General features: G+C 36.9%; 1 protein-coding gene and 1 non-coding gene across 10 annotated transcripts in view; both read left to right on the forward strand.

The window, feature by feature from the left end:
• UCHL5 (ubiquitin C-terminal hydrolase L5) overlaps positions 1-12,740 on the forward strand; it is a 47,960-nt gene that overhangs the window by 1,178 nt on the left and 34,042 nt on the right. For 8 of the 9 annotated variants that reach the window (XR_005195484.1, XR_001816510.2, XM_037727911.1 and 5 more), the window contains exons 2-3: positions 7,095-7,158; positions 8,982-9,087. Coding sequence is in view for 5 of the 9 variants with exons in the window: in XM_017498625.2 (XP_017354114.2) it covers positions 7,095-7,158; positions 8,982-9,087 (170 nt within the window). In the remaining 4 variants the exon portion in view is untranslated. The remainder of the gene's footprint in view (positions 1-7,094; positions 7,159-8,981; positions 9,088-12,740) is intronic. The other variant, XM_037727910.1, reaches the window with a different exon arrangement.
• Positions 1,405-1,539, forward strand: LOC119466977. Its single transcript, XR_005195490.1, has one exon. It is a non-coding gene; the product is annotated as a small nucleolar RNA U109 (small nucleolar RNA).

Raw genomic sequence — 12,740 nt, forward strand, 5'->3', positions numbered from 1 at the left:
CTCCAAGCCCTAAGCACACGTGGTCCTTCCCTCTGCCCCTGCTGCGGCGCGCACCTTCTCCCGGGCTGCTGCGGCCGGTGCGTGGCTCGGGCCATCGGTCCTGCAGAAGCCACCCTGGGTGTGCCTTCTCAAGGAGGGGTGTCTGCGGCCCAAGCCGCCCGGGAACTCGACATTCTGGTTCCTGAAAGCAGAGCGCCCTGATGTGCGAGTAGCTCCTCAGGACGTCCACACACGCGACCGCGTGGGCCAGAGAGGCCACTTCACCGGTTCCGATCTCTGCTCTTTTCTGGCTTCCGGTGAAGTGAGTTTTCCTGAGCTAGTGTTCTAGAATAGAGCCCACCTGCTTTCCTCGCAGCTTCTCCCTGGCCGTATTTAGTGCCTTCTGTCCTAAATCAACACATTTGACTTTTCATCCTTCCCTATTTTGTTGCCAGTCTTTTCACAGTACGTTTTTGCTTTTTTGTTTGTTTGTGTAGTGGTGCGATCTCGGCTCACTGCAACCTCCGCCTCCCGGGTTTAAGCGATTCTCCTGCCTCAGCCTCCCGAGTAGCTGGGATTGCAGGCGCCTACCACCACGCCCGGCTAATTTTTGTATTTTTAGTAGACACAGGGTTTCACCATGTTGGCCAGGATGGTCTCGATCTTCTGACCTCGTGATCTGCCCGCCTCGGCCTCCCAAAGTGTTGGGATTACAGGCTCATGTGAGCCACTTGCCTGGCGGGGCAGTACGTTTTTATCTGTACATTTCCCATGTATTATTGATTCTATGATGTTAAAACTTGTACGCAGGATGACAAACGTTGATGTAGATATTGCCTATTGTACATAGCTTAACATTTGGAATGTCGTTTATCAAGCATGTGTTGTTCATCTATATCTCAGGCACAGTGGTAAGGATTGGGAAATTTTCATATGAATAAACCATAACTGCTGTTTCGAAGAATTGACAAACTACAATATGGTGTGTTAATTGCCATGTTCGAGTATGTACAAAATGTTCAGTACACAGGTCATGGGGGAACCCAGGCAGAAGGAAAAGCATAAACAGTAGTGATGGGCTTAGCGAACAGCTAGCAAAGTGACTAGAACATAATGTAACAGACTGGAGGAATATTTATTTGGATCTGAAGCCAAAAAGATAAACTGAGGCCCGATTGTATGCCATGTTGTATAGTTTGAATTGCCCTGTAGTCACTGGGGATTTACCTATCAAGTATATTTTAATGCTGAAACCTTACTTTCATAATTAAGATTTGCTGTGCTTGTAGTGTGCAGGGCAGATTGGAATACAGTAAGAGAAGCTAGGCATCTCTTAAAATGGTTGGAATCTGAGATGATTGGCTAAACTGGTGGGTCAGGAAGGAGGAGTTAGATTCAGTAAGTTTGCTGTATTTAAAGCAACAGTTGCATGTGGAAATATCTGCTCTTCATTCCTTTGGGAGCAGAAATACATCCATAACATGCTAAATTAAAAAAGGAGTTATCAGGGCTGCCAACCTTACAGTAGAGGTTGAGTGGTAGTATATTACTCCTACACACATAAGAGAAAAAAAAATCGACAGACAGCTGACTAGACTGGGAAAAAAGAGGCAAAAATTATTTTATGGTTTCTAGCCTGCATGGCTCATGAAACACAATTACAAGTGAAGAGCAGGCTTGAGGGACAGGAAAATGGATTCAGATTTGGACAGATACTGAGTTTGAGATGTCTGCAGATTTAGCCATACCTTCAAAACCTTAACAATATGTTAAAGTTAACTTTCAGAAATGTACTAGGTAAGTTTGTTTACTGCTTCAATTTCATATATGCAGAAAACTTGGAATTGGAAATCATGTATGAAGGAATGATATATAAATTCATCTTCTGTACATGCACATATGAAAAAGCAGTAGCTGTTAATAAATTGGCTTCATTAGCAGAAGAACTTGTAAAAAGTTAAATGATGATAGTTTTATGTCATCATCAGATGTTACAAAGAGACAGTTTATTCCCATTATTTCCATAATTTTCATTTTTTTTTTCACCCAATTTATAGAATAAAAATGCTTTTGGCAGTTGATTCTTTCAAAAGTGAAATATCTGTATTGTGAATGCTGTCATTAATTCATTTCAAAAGTTCCATTATTGAAAGGGAAATTAATTGTGTATACAGTAAGTATGTAAATACAAATTTTGGTGGAATGTAATATAATTAAATTAAGAAACTGGTGGAGTGGAACTGTACTTTTAATTGGTATGGTCCATACATAATACATATGAGTGCCAAAACAAACTGCTGGTCTATTAATAAAAACAGAAGCTATAAACATTTGCTTCCAGCCAAGATAGAGTAATTGGGACTGGGTTCACTTTTCTTGCAACAAACCAATAACCCCAAATTTTATTTTATTACAAGAAACTAGAAAACGAGAGCACACTAAACCTAAAGTAAGCACATGACAGGAAGTAATAAAGATCAGAGTTGAAATTAATGGAACGGAAAAGAGAAAAAAATGGTGAAAATAAATGAAACTAAGAGCTGTTTTTTTGGGAAGATCAATAGAATCACTCTAGCAAGACTGATCAGAAAAAAAAGAGATGTTCCTGTATTTCAGTATAGGAATAAGAGAGGTGACATCACTAAAGATTCCACAGATGTTACAAAGATAATAATATTATGGACAACTTTATGGCAATACATTTGACAATTTAGAATGAAATCTGCAAATTTCTTTAAAGACACAAATTACCAAAGCTCACTTAAGAAATAGATAACCAGTATATGCCCTGTATTTATTAAAGAAATGGAAATTGTAGTTTAAAATTTTCCTGCAAAGAAATTCTCACCAAGGTGACCTCACTGGTAAATTCTATCAATTATACAATATTATAAATAATACCACTTCTACGCAAACTCTTCCAAAATAATTGGAGAGGAAGGAATGCTTCCCAATTCATTCTCTGAGGACCAGCATTATTCTGACACCAAAACCAGACAAAGATATTACCAGAAAAAAATCACAGACCTATATCCATCATTAACTTAAATGTACAAATTTTAAACCATTTTAGCAAATTGAATTTAATAATTCATTAAGAGAACAATACATCATGACTAAGTGGAATTTATCTCAGGAATTTAGGATTGGTTTAACATTCAAAAATCAGTGTAATGCACCATATTAATAAGCCAAAAAAAAAGAAACATGATTATGTCAATAGATGGAAAAGGCATTTAACAAAATCTAACATCTATTAAGAATTACAAAGTGTTAGATTTTATCCTGCTTCTCAGCAAATAAGTTGGCTTGAGAGTTTTATAGATGTTAGCAGACAACTTTTGGTTTAGAGATAAGGGTTGTATCATTCAGCATAGTAGGCAGCAGGAGATTCATTTTCACATTGGTTCCCTTTTCCTCTGAGTTCGTGAGGATGGAGGTGGACCCTGGTGGATGCTGCACACATAGTGAGGCTGTATTATAGCTGAGGAACTCTGAGCTAGAGAGTTAATGTCACAATGGGGCTGGTGGCAAACCTGCTCAACTTTTGCCTTTAAGGACACATTATTATCTTGGACAGCAAATCAGTCTTCCCTCTACCTTGGAGAAAGGCACTATTTCTGTCTTCCAAGTCTGTTTACTATATGTACATCCTTGAAAAGATGGTTCAGAGCAAAGCTGGTAATTCCTTGCAGAAGATGTACAGAAATAAGAGACACCTATTGAGAAAATTCTTCCAACAATATTCACCCTTCCTTTCTACACTAAATAGCCATTCCCTCAGCCATTCTGCTCAATATGACCTGAGCAACAGGGTTGGCATTTGTCTCTTTATAGTGTTTACAGTAAAAAACCAGATGGCTTTCTTGGATTTTTGTATTGACATTTCCTCTTGGCTCAAAGGGTTAATCCAGGTACGGGGCAGAATGTATTAGAGACTCCACCTTGTTATGCAAGGAGGAAGAGTAATTCCGTCATCTATGACAGCTCTGACCCATGAGTTAGGGCAGATTTGAATGGCTTTTGGGTCCAACGTGGTGTTTCCTTAACATGAAAGTATGACTGCTCCTAAGGTACATTTCACCTTGTTTTGAAGAGAGAGGGATAATGCCTGGCTTTCACACAAATCTTGGGAGGCACATGTTGCCCCTGGAAGCAAGTGCTGCTTACAATTGTTACAGCCCCCAAAATGCGACCAACTAAGTTTAGGGGTACAAGGTAACAGTGCCTGTGATTTAGGGCTCCCACTTGAAATAATTGGGTCTAGTCCTTGTTTAAGGAGATGCTACTGAGGGCTGTCAATCCAGTTTTTCCTATTTGGTCACATCATTAGCTAAATGGAATTTATCTGTACCATGGAATGACAGAGGGGTTGTGAAAGACATCTGGGAGTGTTTTTTTGCAGGGTGCAGAAGCTGGGGTCATTCTTGGAGCTTCTGATAGACTTATTGGTAGGAGTAGGGGAATGACAAGTTGTAAAAACCGTCTGTTGGAAGATAGCATTCAGCATACTATCAGTCAGTTAAATTTGACCCACTGACAACAGTTTGGGAGAGCTCCATGAGTCTTTTTCTTGGGGATCCAGGTTGATTTTTAAGACAGCTATTTTTGAAATTCGTTTCCGAATCAGAACTACTTTATAGACTGATCAGTATAATACAGATGTTGATAAATAAATATTTCAAAGCATTTTAATGTTAACACCCCTTTCACTTTGGAACATTATTCTAGTTTAGATGACAAATCATGTGATCATTTTTTCTTAAAGACCCAGTTCACTTATCCATGACAGTTTTTTGTTTTTTTAACCCATGCAGGTAGTAATGATCTCTCTTGCTTCCAAACTTCCAGAACATGTTCTATGTATGATTCATATGTAATTTACGCATGCTGTACAGTTTTTGCATTGTATATGGTTGTCTCCTACCAGATGGTGACATTTTTAAGTATTGTGGCAATAGTTTATTAATTTCTGTCCTTGCCAGGGCCTAGTACCATGCTTGGCACACAAAAGGTACTTGGCAAATACTGTTTTTAAAACCTTCCTCCCCCTCAACTTTTTATTTAATATATATTATTTGGGGAGTCTGTATTAAGTGATTCTTTGTGTTTAGTTTTTGATACAATTATATACCTCACAAGAATTTTGTAACTTGGATGAAACAGGTATACATGAGGAAAGTGAGGCTCAAATAAATTGTGTTCTTTCTCAAGGTTAAGAACTTTACAACAGTTCTGGGATCAGAACGTAGGTCTCTGGAATCATTGCTTATTTCTCTTTCCATTATACCATGCTGTATTAGATATTTACTATATATAAGGAGATAGATGCTAAATTGAGTACAGTACTGTGTTTTCCTTGCATGAAGAGATGTGTTTGTGTTTAATGTGAGATTATTTAAACAGTGTCACTACTTGAAATTCTACCTGTGCAGAAGGCTTTGAGGCACTTTTATTCAGTGTATTTTTTCTTTATTGTTGTGGTATAATATGTAGAATGTTTTAACGTTTGGCCTGTTTTTTGATTGCCAATTGAATTAACTAGTGTTAACAATTGACTGAGTTCCAGTAGAAATAACCAGTGTTAACAGTTGACTGAGTTCTAATAGAAGTAGCCAGTGTTAACAGTTGCATTAACATTCTCCCATGCCCTTCCTGACACTGATAGAAACATAGGTTTACATTTACATGTTTTTCCCCCTAATTTGATATATGTGAATGTCTATTATTCTTAACTTTTTGCCAGATATTCAGATTTTTTCTGGTTCCCCTCCACTACAAACCATGTAGTAACTTTCTTTGTACGTATATCTTTAATACCAGAGTGGACACTTAAGAGATGTTTGCTGAATGGAGCAAACTAAGACACAGAATGGCATGAATGCCCAGTCACATTGTTAGTTTACCCAACTGGTTTTTCTTTTTTAACCACTTATTTTTAAGTAGGTAGTCTAAATGCTTCTCTAGCTTTCGCTTGAAAATAACCTGAAAAATCAGAAAGTGCCCAGACTTTGGAACCTGATGTGGGTTTTAATTAGTTTTCTGGCACATACTAGCTGTAGTGAATGAATATAGGCAAGTTGATTAATATCGAAAAACTCTTATGTTAAATTCTTACCTTGCAGAGATTAGAGAAAATACATTTAAAGCACTTTACATAGAGGACATAAAATACTTTGGTAAATATGTGATTAATACTGACTAACAGTTGGGGGACCCTTAAAGTGTGCCGGGCACAGAATTAAATGTATCTCCTACATTATCTCATTAATTCCTCAAAACAGCTCTATGAGTGTGAGGAAAGGAGAAGTTCAATGGTTATATTGCTGTTAAATGTAGAAGCCAAGATTCAAACTCTGGCAGTTTGAAGGCCAAGCTCTTAACCAATACACAATTACTACAGTACACTAGAGCAGAGTTTCTCAACCTTGGCACTGTTGATATTTGTTGTCAGAGGTTGTCCTGTGCAATGTAAGATATCTATCAGCATCCTTGGCCTCTACCCAATAGATGCTAGTAGCAACCCCCTTACCCCTCACACCAGTGATAATAATGACAATAAAAAAAGTCTATCATTGCCAAATGTTCCCTGGGGGGCAAAATCACCCTAGTTGAGAACCACTGTCCTAGAAGAATATATGAGAGGGGAGGAGATGTGACTCTGAAATGGTTGAAAATATACAGTTGGAATTTAGGATAAGGATCAGAACTAAAGATGTGATTTGAAAGTTACTGTTAAGTGGTAGTTATTTATTTTTTTAGAAAAAAAAGTGTACAGAAAGGAAAAAAAAAATACAGGGCTAATGGCAGAGCTGGAGAAATAGAACAGTTGAGTGAAAGGTGGCTAGAGGAGCCAGAGATTGAGAGAGACAGAAGGAACAGTCACAGAGTGGTGATTCAATGAAAATGTTGAAACTCTTTAAATTATAAATATAGTCTCATTGTAAATAATTGGGATCTATTAAAGGAAGTAATGAGATTTGGCTGTGAGCTTTATTAGAGTTTTACCATTTTGTTTTGTCCTGTCTTGCATTTCCTTTAGTTAACATTTTATTTCATATTGAAGGAAAAAATGAATTATTCTATTTTCTAAAGAAAATAATTTATTATTTCAGGTTGCCGAGGAGCCCAGGTTGAAGAAATATGGAGTTTAGAGCCTGAGAATTTTGAAAAATTAAAGTAAGTTTAATTTTAGTTGTATTAACAATAATAATAATATGTTTATACTTTAGCAAACTTAAAGGATATTCACTTTTTAAAATTTTACTTGGATTACTCTAGGCTGAATACATTATGTCCTTTAAGTATCTTCAATCCTGTGAGATAGATATTATTATTCTCATTTTATAACCAATAGCCTGAGGCTGATAGGTACCCTGCAAGGGAGTCAGACCTAAGTCTCTGTAATTCCGTATCCACAAAGTACTGGTTGGTTGATTTTACAAAATTCACTTATATATCAATAGTGTTAGAACATGGAACACACTTTAACATAAAAAGCAAGAATAATAGGTCAATATACAAAAGCATATTTAATAGATATTTATAGTAATCCCGAACTTGCCTGTACACCATCACACTGCTTTTGGGAAAGCTGTAGTTCAAGTTTCAAATGTTGATGGCAGAAACAGCTTTTCTCCTTCCCTCATCATTCTGGCCAGAATCACCTCTCTTAGCTTCTCCTTACCCCTGACCACCATACCCTCAGATATTGACCCTGTGTCTTCAAATGGAGGGCTAGAGGAAATTTCACTGGTGGGAGACTTGGAGTCTTGGAATAGGGTCAAGGAATAATCTTAAAAGGGAAAATAGGGACTTAAGGATATGCCAACTGTTGTTAGTAGCAAGAAGGAGATACGTAGTTTGCTTCCCACCTTCCTCTTTCTGATAAAAACAGTAATCACTTTAGATGAAATTAGATCATTTATAGCTAAGATCATGGAAGGTTTATTAAAAATGCATCATTTGAACTGTCTTTAAAAAGATAGGAGCCAGGCATGGTGTCATATGCCTGTAGTTGTAGCTACTCGGGCAACATAGTGAGACCCTGTGTCTAAAATAAAATAACGTTGAATCAAATAAAAAGATGGGAAAGTTTGTTTTATTTTTTTGAAACAGAGTCTCACTCTGTTGCCTAAGCTGGAGTGCCGTGGTGCGATGTTGGCTCACTGCAACCTCTGCCTCTCGGATTCAAGTGATTCTTCTGCTTCAGCCTCCCAAGTAGCTGGGATTACAGGCACAGATCGCCATGCCTGTCCAATTTTTTGTTTTGTTTTGTTTTTGTTTTTTTTAGTAGAGACATGGTTCCACTATGTTTTCCAGGCTGGTCTCGAACTCCTGGCCTCAAGTAATCTGCCTGCCTTGGCCTCTGAAAGTCTGGAATTACAGATGTGAGCCACCATGCCCAGCCCTGAGGATAGGAAATGTTTTTTTGTGCAGTGGGAGGCAGTTGTGATAGATAGACTAGAAGGAATTTTAAAATAGTGATTTAATATTTTGTGCTCAAAAACAGTTCGTTAGGAAAGTGGATGATTTCATTATGTATGAGATGATAGCATCCATTCATATTGCAACATGAGGATTGTTCATGAATCCAATAATATATGAAGGTTACTTCCTGTATTTAATATAGGTAATATATGCTATCAGCCATTTATCTGTAAACATCTTACATGAGCTTTATATATTTTGGAGTTCAGCCAGCTTCTAGTTTTACTATGTTCTTATTTTTTAAGTGACATGATATCAAGTAGAAATGAATAGTCTACAGATTTGAGAATAAACCTTTCACTATAATTTTATTTTAACTGATATAATCTTAAGTTGTATTAGCGTCTTCTAAGGCAACAGCCTAGTGACTGTGAGTGGCAATAGCGATCTTTTAAACTTTTCTCAGATTTAATTAATTTACTTCGTTTGCATTCTATTTGTTAAATAACTGACTAAAGTGTATTATAAAAGAAGCAGGGTTTGATGTCACTAATTCATATTTTATTTTGTAGGCCAGTTCATGGGTTAATTTTTCTTTTCAAGTGGCAGCCAGGAGAAGAACCAGCAGGCTCTGTGGTTCAGGACTCCCGACTCGACACGATATTTTTTGCTAAGCAGGTATGGTCCTTGGATACTCTGAAAAGTCTCAAGAGCAGCCCTTTTCATAAACAGGACTCTAGTCTACTATTATTTGCTTCTAGTGTAGTAGTCCTCAAACCCTTACACTCTTAAAAATTATTGACATTCTCACTTACACTCAAAACTTACTGACATCCTGAAAGAGCTTTTGTTTCTGGGATTATCTATCTATATTTGCCATATTAGACATTAAAACTGAAACATTTAGTAATATTTAGGCCTGGTGTGGTGGCTTATACCTGTAATTCCAGCACTTTGGGAGGCCAAGGTAGGAGGATCCCTTGAGCCCAGGAATTTTTTTTTTTTGAGACAGTCTTGCTCTGTTGCCCAGGCTGGAGTGCAATGGTGTGAGGCTCACGGCAACCTCCACCTCCTGGGTTCAAGCGATTCTCCTGCCTCAGCCTCCCGAGTAGCTGGGATTACAGGCACTTGCTACCACACCCAGCTAATTTTTGTATTTTTAGTAGAGGCAGGGTTTCACCATGTTGGCCAGTATGGTCTTGAACTCCTGACCTCCGATGATCTGCCTGCTTCAGCCTCCCAAAGTGCTGGGATTACAGGCATGAGTCACTGTGCCTGTCTGAGCCCAGGAATTTGACACTAGCCTGGGTGGCATGAGGAGACCCGGCTCTTTAAAACAAAAGCAAGGCCAGGCATGGTGGCTCATGCCTGTAATCCCCAGCACTCTGGGAGGCTGAGGCCAGGAGATTACGAGGTTAAGAGAGCTAGAACATTTTGGCCAACGTGGTGAAACTCCGTCTCTACTAAAAATACAATAATTAGCTGGGAGTAGTGGCAAGTGCCTGTAGTCCCAGCTACTCGGGAGGCTGAGGAAGGAGAATTGCTTGAACCCAGGAGGCAGAGGTTGCAGTGAGCCGAGATGGCGCCACTGCACTCCAGCCTGGCGACAGAGTAAGACTCTGTCTCAAAACAAAACAAAAAAATAAATTAGCCACATGGTGGTGGCATGCCTGTGGTCCGAGCTACTGGGGAAACTTAGGTGGGAGGACTGCATGAACCCAGACTATGGAGGCTGCAGTGAGCTATGTTCACACTACTGTATACTCCAGCCTGGGAGACAGAGCTTGACCCTATCTCAAAAGAATAAAAAGAAAAAAAGAATTATCAATAGGTTTAAAAGTAATAAACAATAAACTTGTTACATGTTAACATAAATAACATTTTTTAATGAAAAATAACTGTAGTTACCAAAAAATTAGCTTGAAATGTTTTACATTTTCGCAAATCTTTTGAATGTCTGCCTTAATAGCACAGCTGGACTCTCCTATCTGCTTCTTCATTCAGTCTGTTGTGGTGTTTTTGTTTTGTTCCGCTTTTGGTTGAAATACATGCAAAAAGTTCAGTCTCACACATGTGTAGTTGGAAAAGGAGAAGTATTATCTTTTTCAGGTAAATATATTTTTTGACAACATGTCAAAACTTCAGAAGTATTGCTTTCTCATAGGTTAGTTGTAATGTGAAATTTGTACTTTGTTGTGGTAAAATCCTTTGGATTATCTTGCCCTTCAATGAATCTTTTATTCCTGCATGATTTTGTAACATTGTCTGTTTACTGATGTATGAGTATCTTCTAAGTGTTGATGCATTAGATATGATATCATCTATATTATCAGAGAAGTTACCCATAGCAAACCTTTTAAGCTCACAGTGGCAGATCTAAGTTTTACAAAATTCTAATTTTTAACTTTTCACTTGAAAATTCAAATTTTATCAACAACAACAGATACCATTAGGTGTTTGTTCACAAAGCAACACGCTGATTTAACTCATTTTTAAGAAAATGTCTGCCATATATCCTCGTTTGTCTCTCATTTATTCTTTCAAGCAAAAATGATGTTCCAAGGAAAAAAGCTACCAATTTAGCTTACGAATCACTTGCCGAAATACTTTCTTCAAGATAACTAGCATATCTCAGTATGTGACAGTAGTTCTTTATTTGTACTTCCTATTTCATTCCATGGAATATTAAAGACTTGTACTCCAAGGTGAAAATTTGATCAAAATAACTTTTACTGCTTTATCAAAGATGATTTTTAGTAAAACTCGCTTTTTGTTTTGTTTCTTTTTTTAAACTCTTATGTATGTCAGTGAAATAGTTTCATGCCACTGCCTAGATTCATGCTAAAATACTAGCAGTTTTACACACTGTTGCTTTTGTGCCAGCAGGGCAGATGGAAAAGAAGAGGAAAAGGCAAAAACTGTCTTAGAATTATAGTGGAAACCATTTTGAGCTCACAGACCCCTTGAAAAAGGTCTTAGGGATTCTTAGAGCTCCTTAGATAATACCTTCATTGCATTTGTTTGAAAATTACACATATTTCTGAGACCCAAAAAGTTGCTTAGAATAATCTGATTAACCTTTAGAAAGGTGGGGAATAAAACTGTGTATTCTCATGACTGCATTTTAGATAAAGCCTTTACTACTCAGTAACTTGTTTTCCTTTTTCTTTTATTTTATTGCTGCTTTCTGTTTTCCGCTAACTTTTTTGAATTGAGCATTCTTACAGAAATTAGAACTTCTTGCTTTTACTTTAAGGAAAATAGGAATTTTTAATTGTGTAGTTAAAAATGTGTAATTTTTTAAAAAGCGGAATTTAACATTACAGAAATATAAATATAGTCATGAAAGTGAATATTCTTGTAATCCCATACCCATTTCTACTAACACTTTAACAGTTTGACTCGTCCATTTAATCAACAAGTAATCACTGAGCACCTACTTTGCCAGGCATTGTTTTAGGTACTAGGTATGTAATAGTTAACAAGAGAGGCGTGTTCAACAACTATAATGATATTATTAATGCAAGCAGTAACCAACATTTGCTCTTGCTGTGTGCCAGATACTGTAATTTAGATATATTTAGTCTTTGCAACAACCCTGTCAGGTGGTTATCTTCATTTCACAGATGAAGAAATTGAGGCCTAGAAAAAGCATTTGCCTGAGATCACACAGATAATATGTAGTGGATCCAGAACTTAAGTTCAGGTATAAAACCCAGGTTTGTGATTCCATAGGTCATACTTCCTTCCCCATTATTTTCTATTCATATGCTAACATGTTTTCCTTATAATTTTGTTTGCTAAAATTGGATTATTATGCAGAATATTTTGTTTTTTTCACTTAGTAGTGAAAGTTTGACTTTGTTTCATTTTAGCACACATAATAAATATTAGTTAACATTTATTGAAGGCTTACTAAGTACTTTTTTTAGTACTTTTATATATGTTTAAAATTTAAATATATATCAGTTATAAATTTATATATAAATTTAGTAATTATTGCTTATATATTATATATACATTGTTATATTTAATATTTAAAATTATTAATCTGATTCCCTACAGCAGTTATCTGGTTTGGTAGTTTCCTCATCATTTTACAGATGTGGAAACAGAGTTCTAGAGAGGATAAGAAACTTGATCATATTACATAGCTAGTCAGTGGCAGAGCTGGCAAACCCAGGCACTGTGGCTCTGAAGTCTGTACTGTTAACCTTATCACAGCACTGCCTCCTTTAGTGTTCTAGGTATAAATATCCTATAATTTAATTAGTCAACCATTTTGAGTTTCTTTTTTTTTTTTTTTTTTTTTTTTGGGACGGAGTTTCGCT

Source organism: Cebus imitator, unplaced genomic scaffold (genome assembly GCF_001604975.1).
Source record: "Cebus imitator isolate Cc_AM_T3 unplaced genomic scaffold, Cebus_imitator-1.0 Scaffold247, whole genome shotgun sequence".
Classification (NCBI taxonomy): domain Eukaryota; kingdom Metazoa; phylum Chordata; class Mammalia; order Primates; family Cebidae; genus Cebus; species Cebus imitator.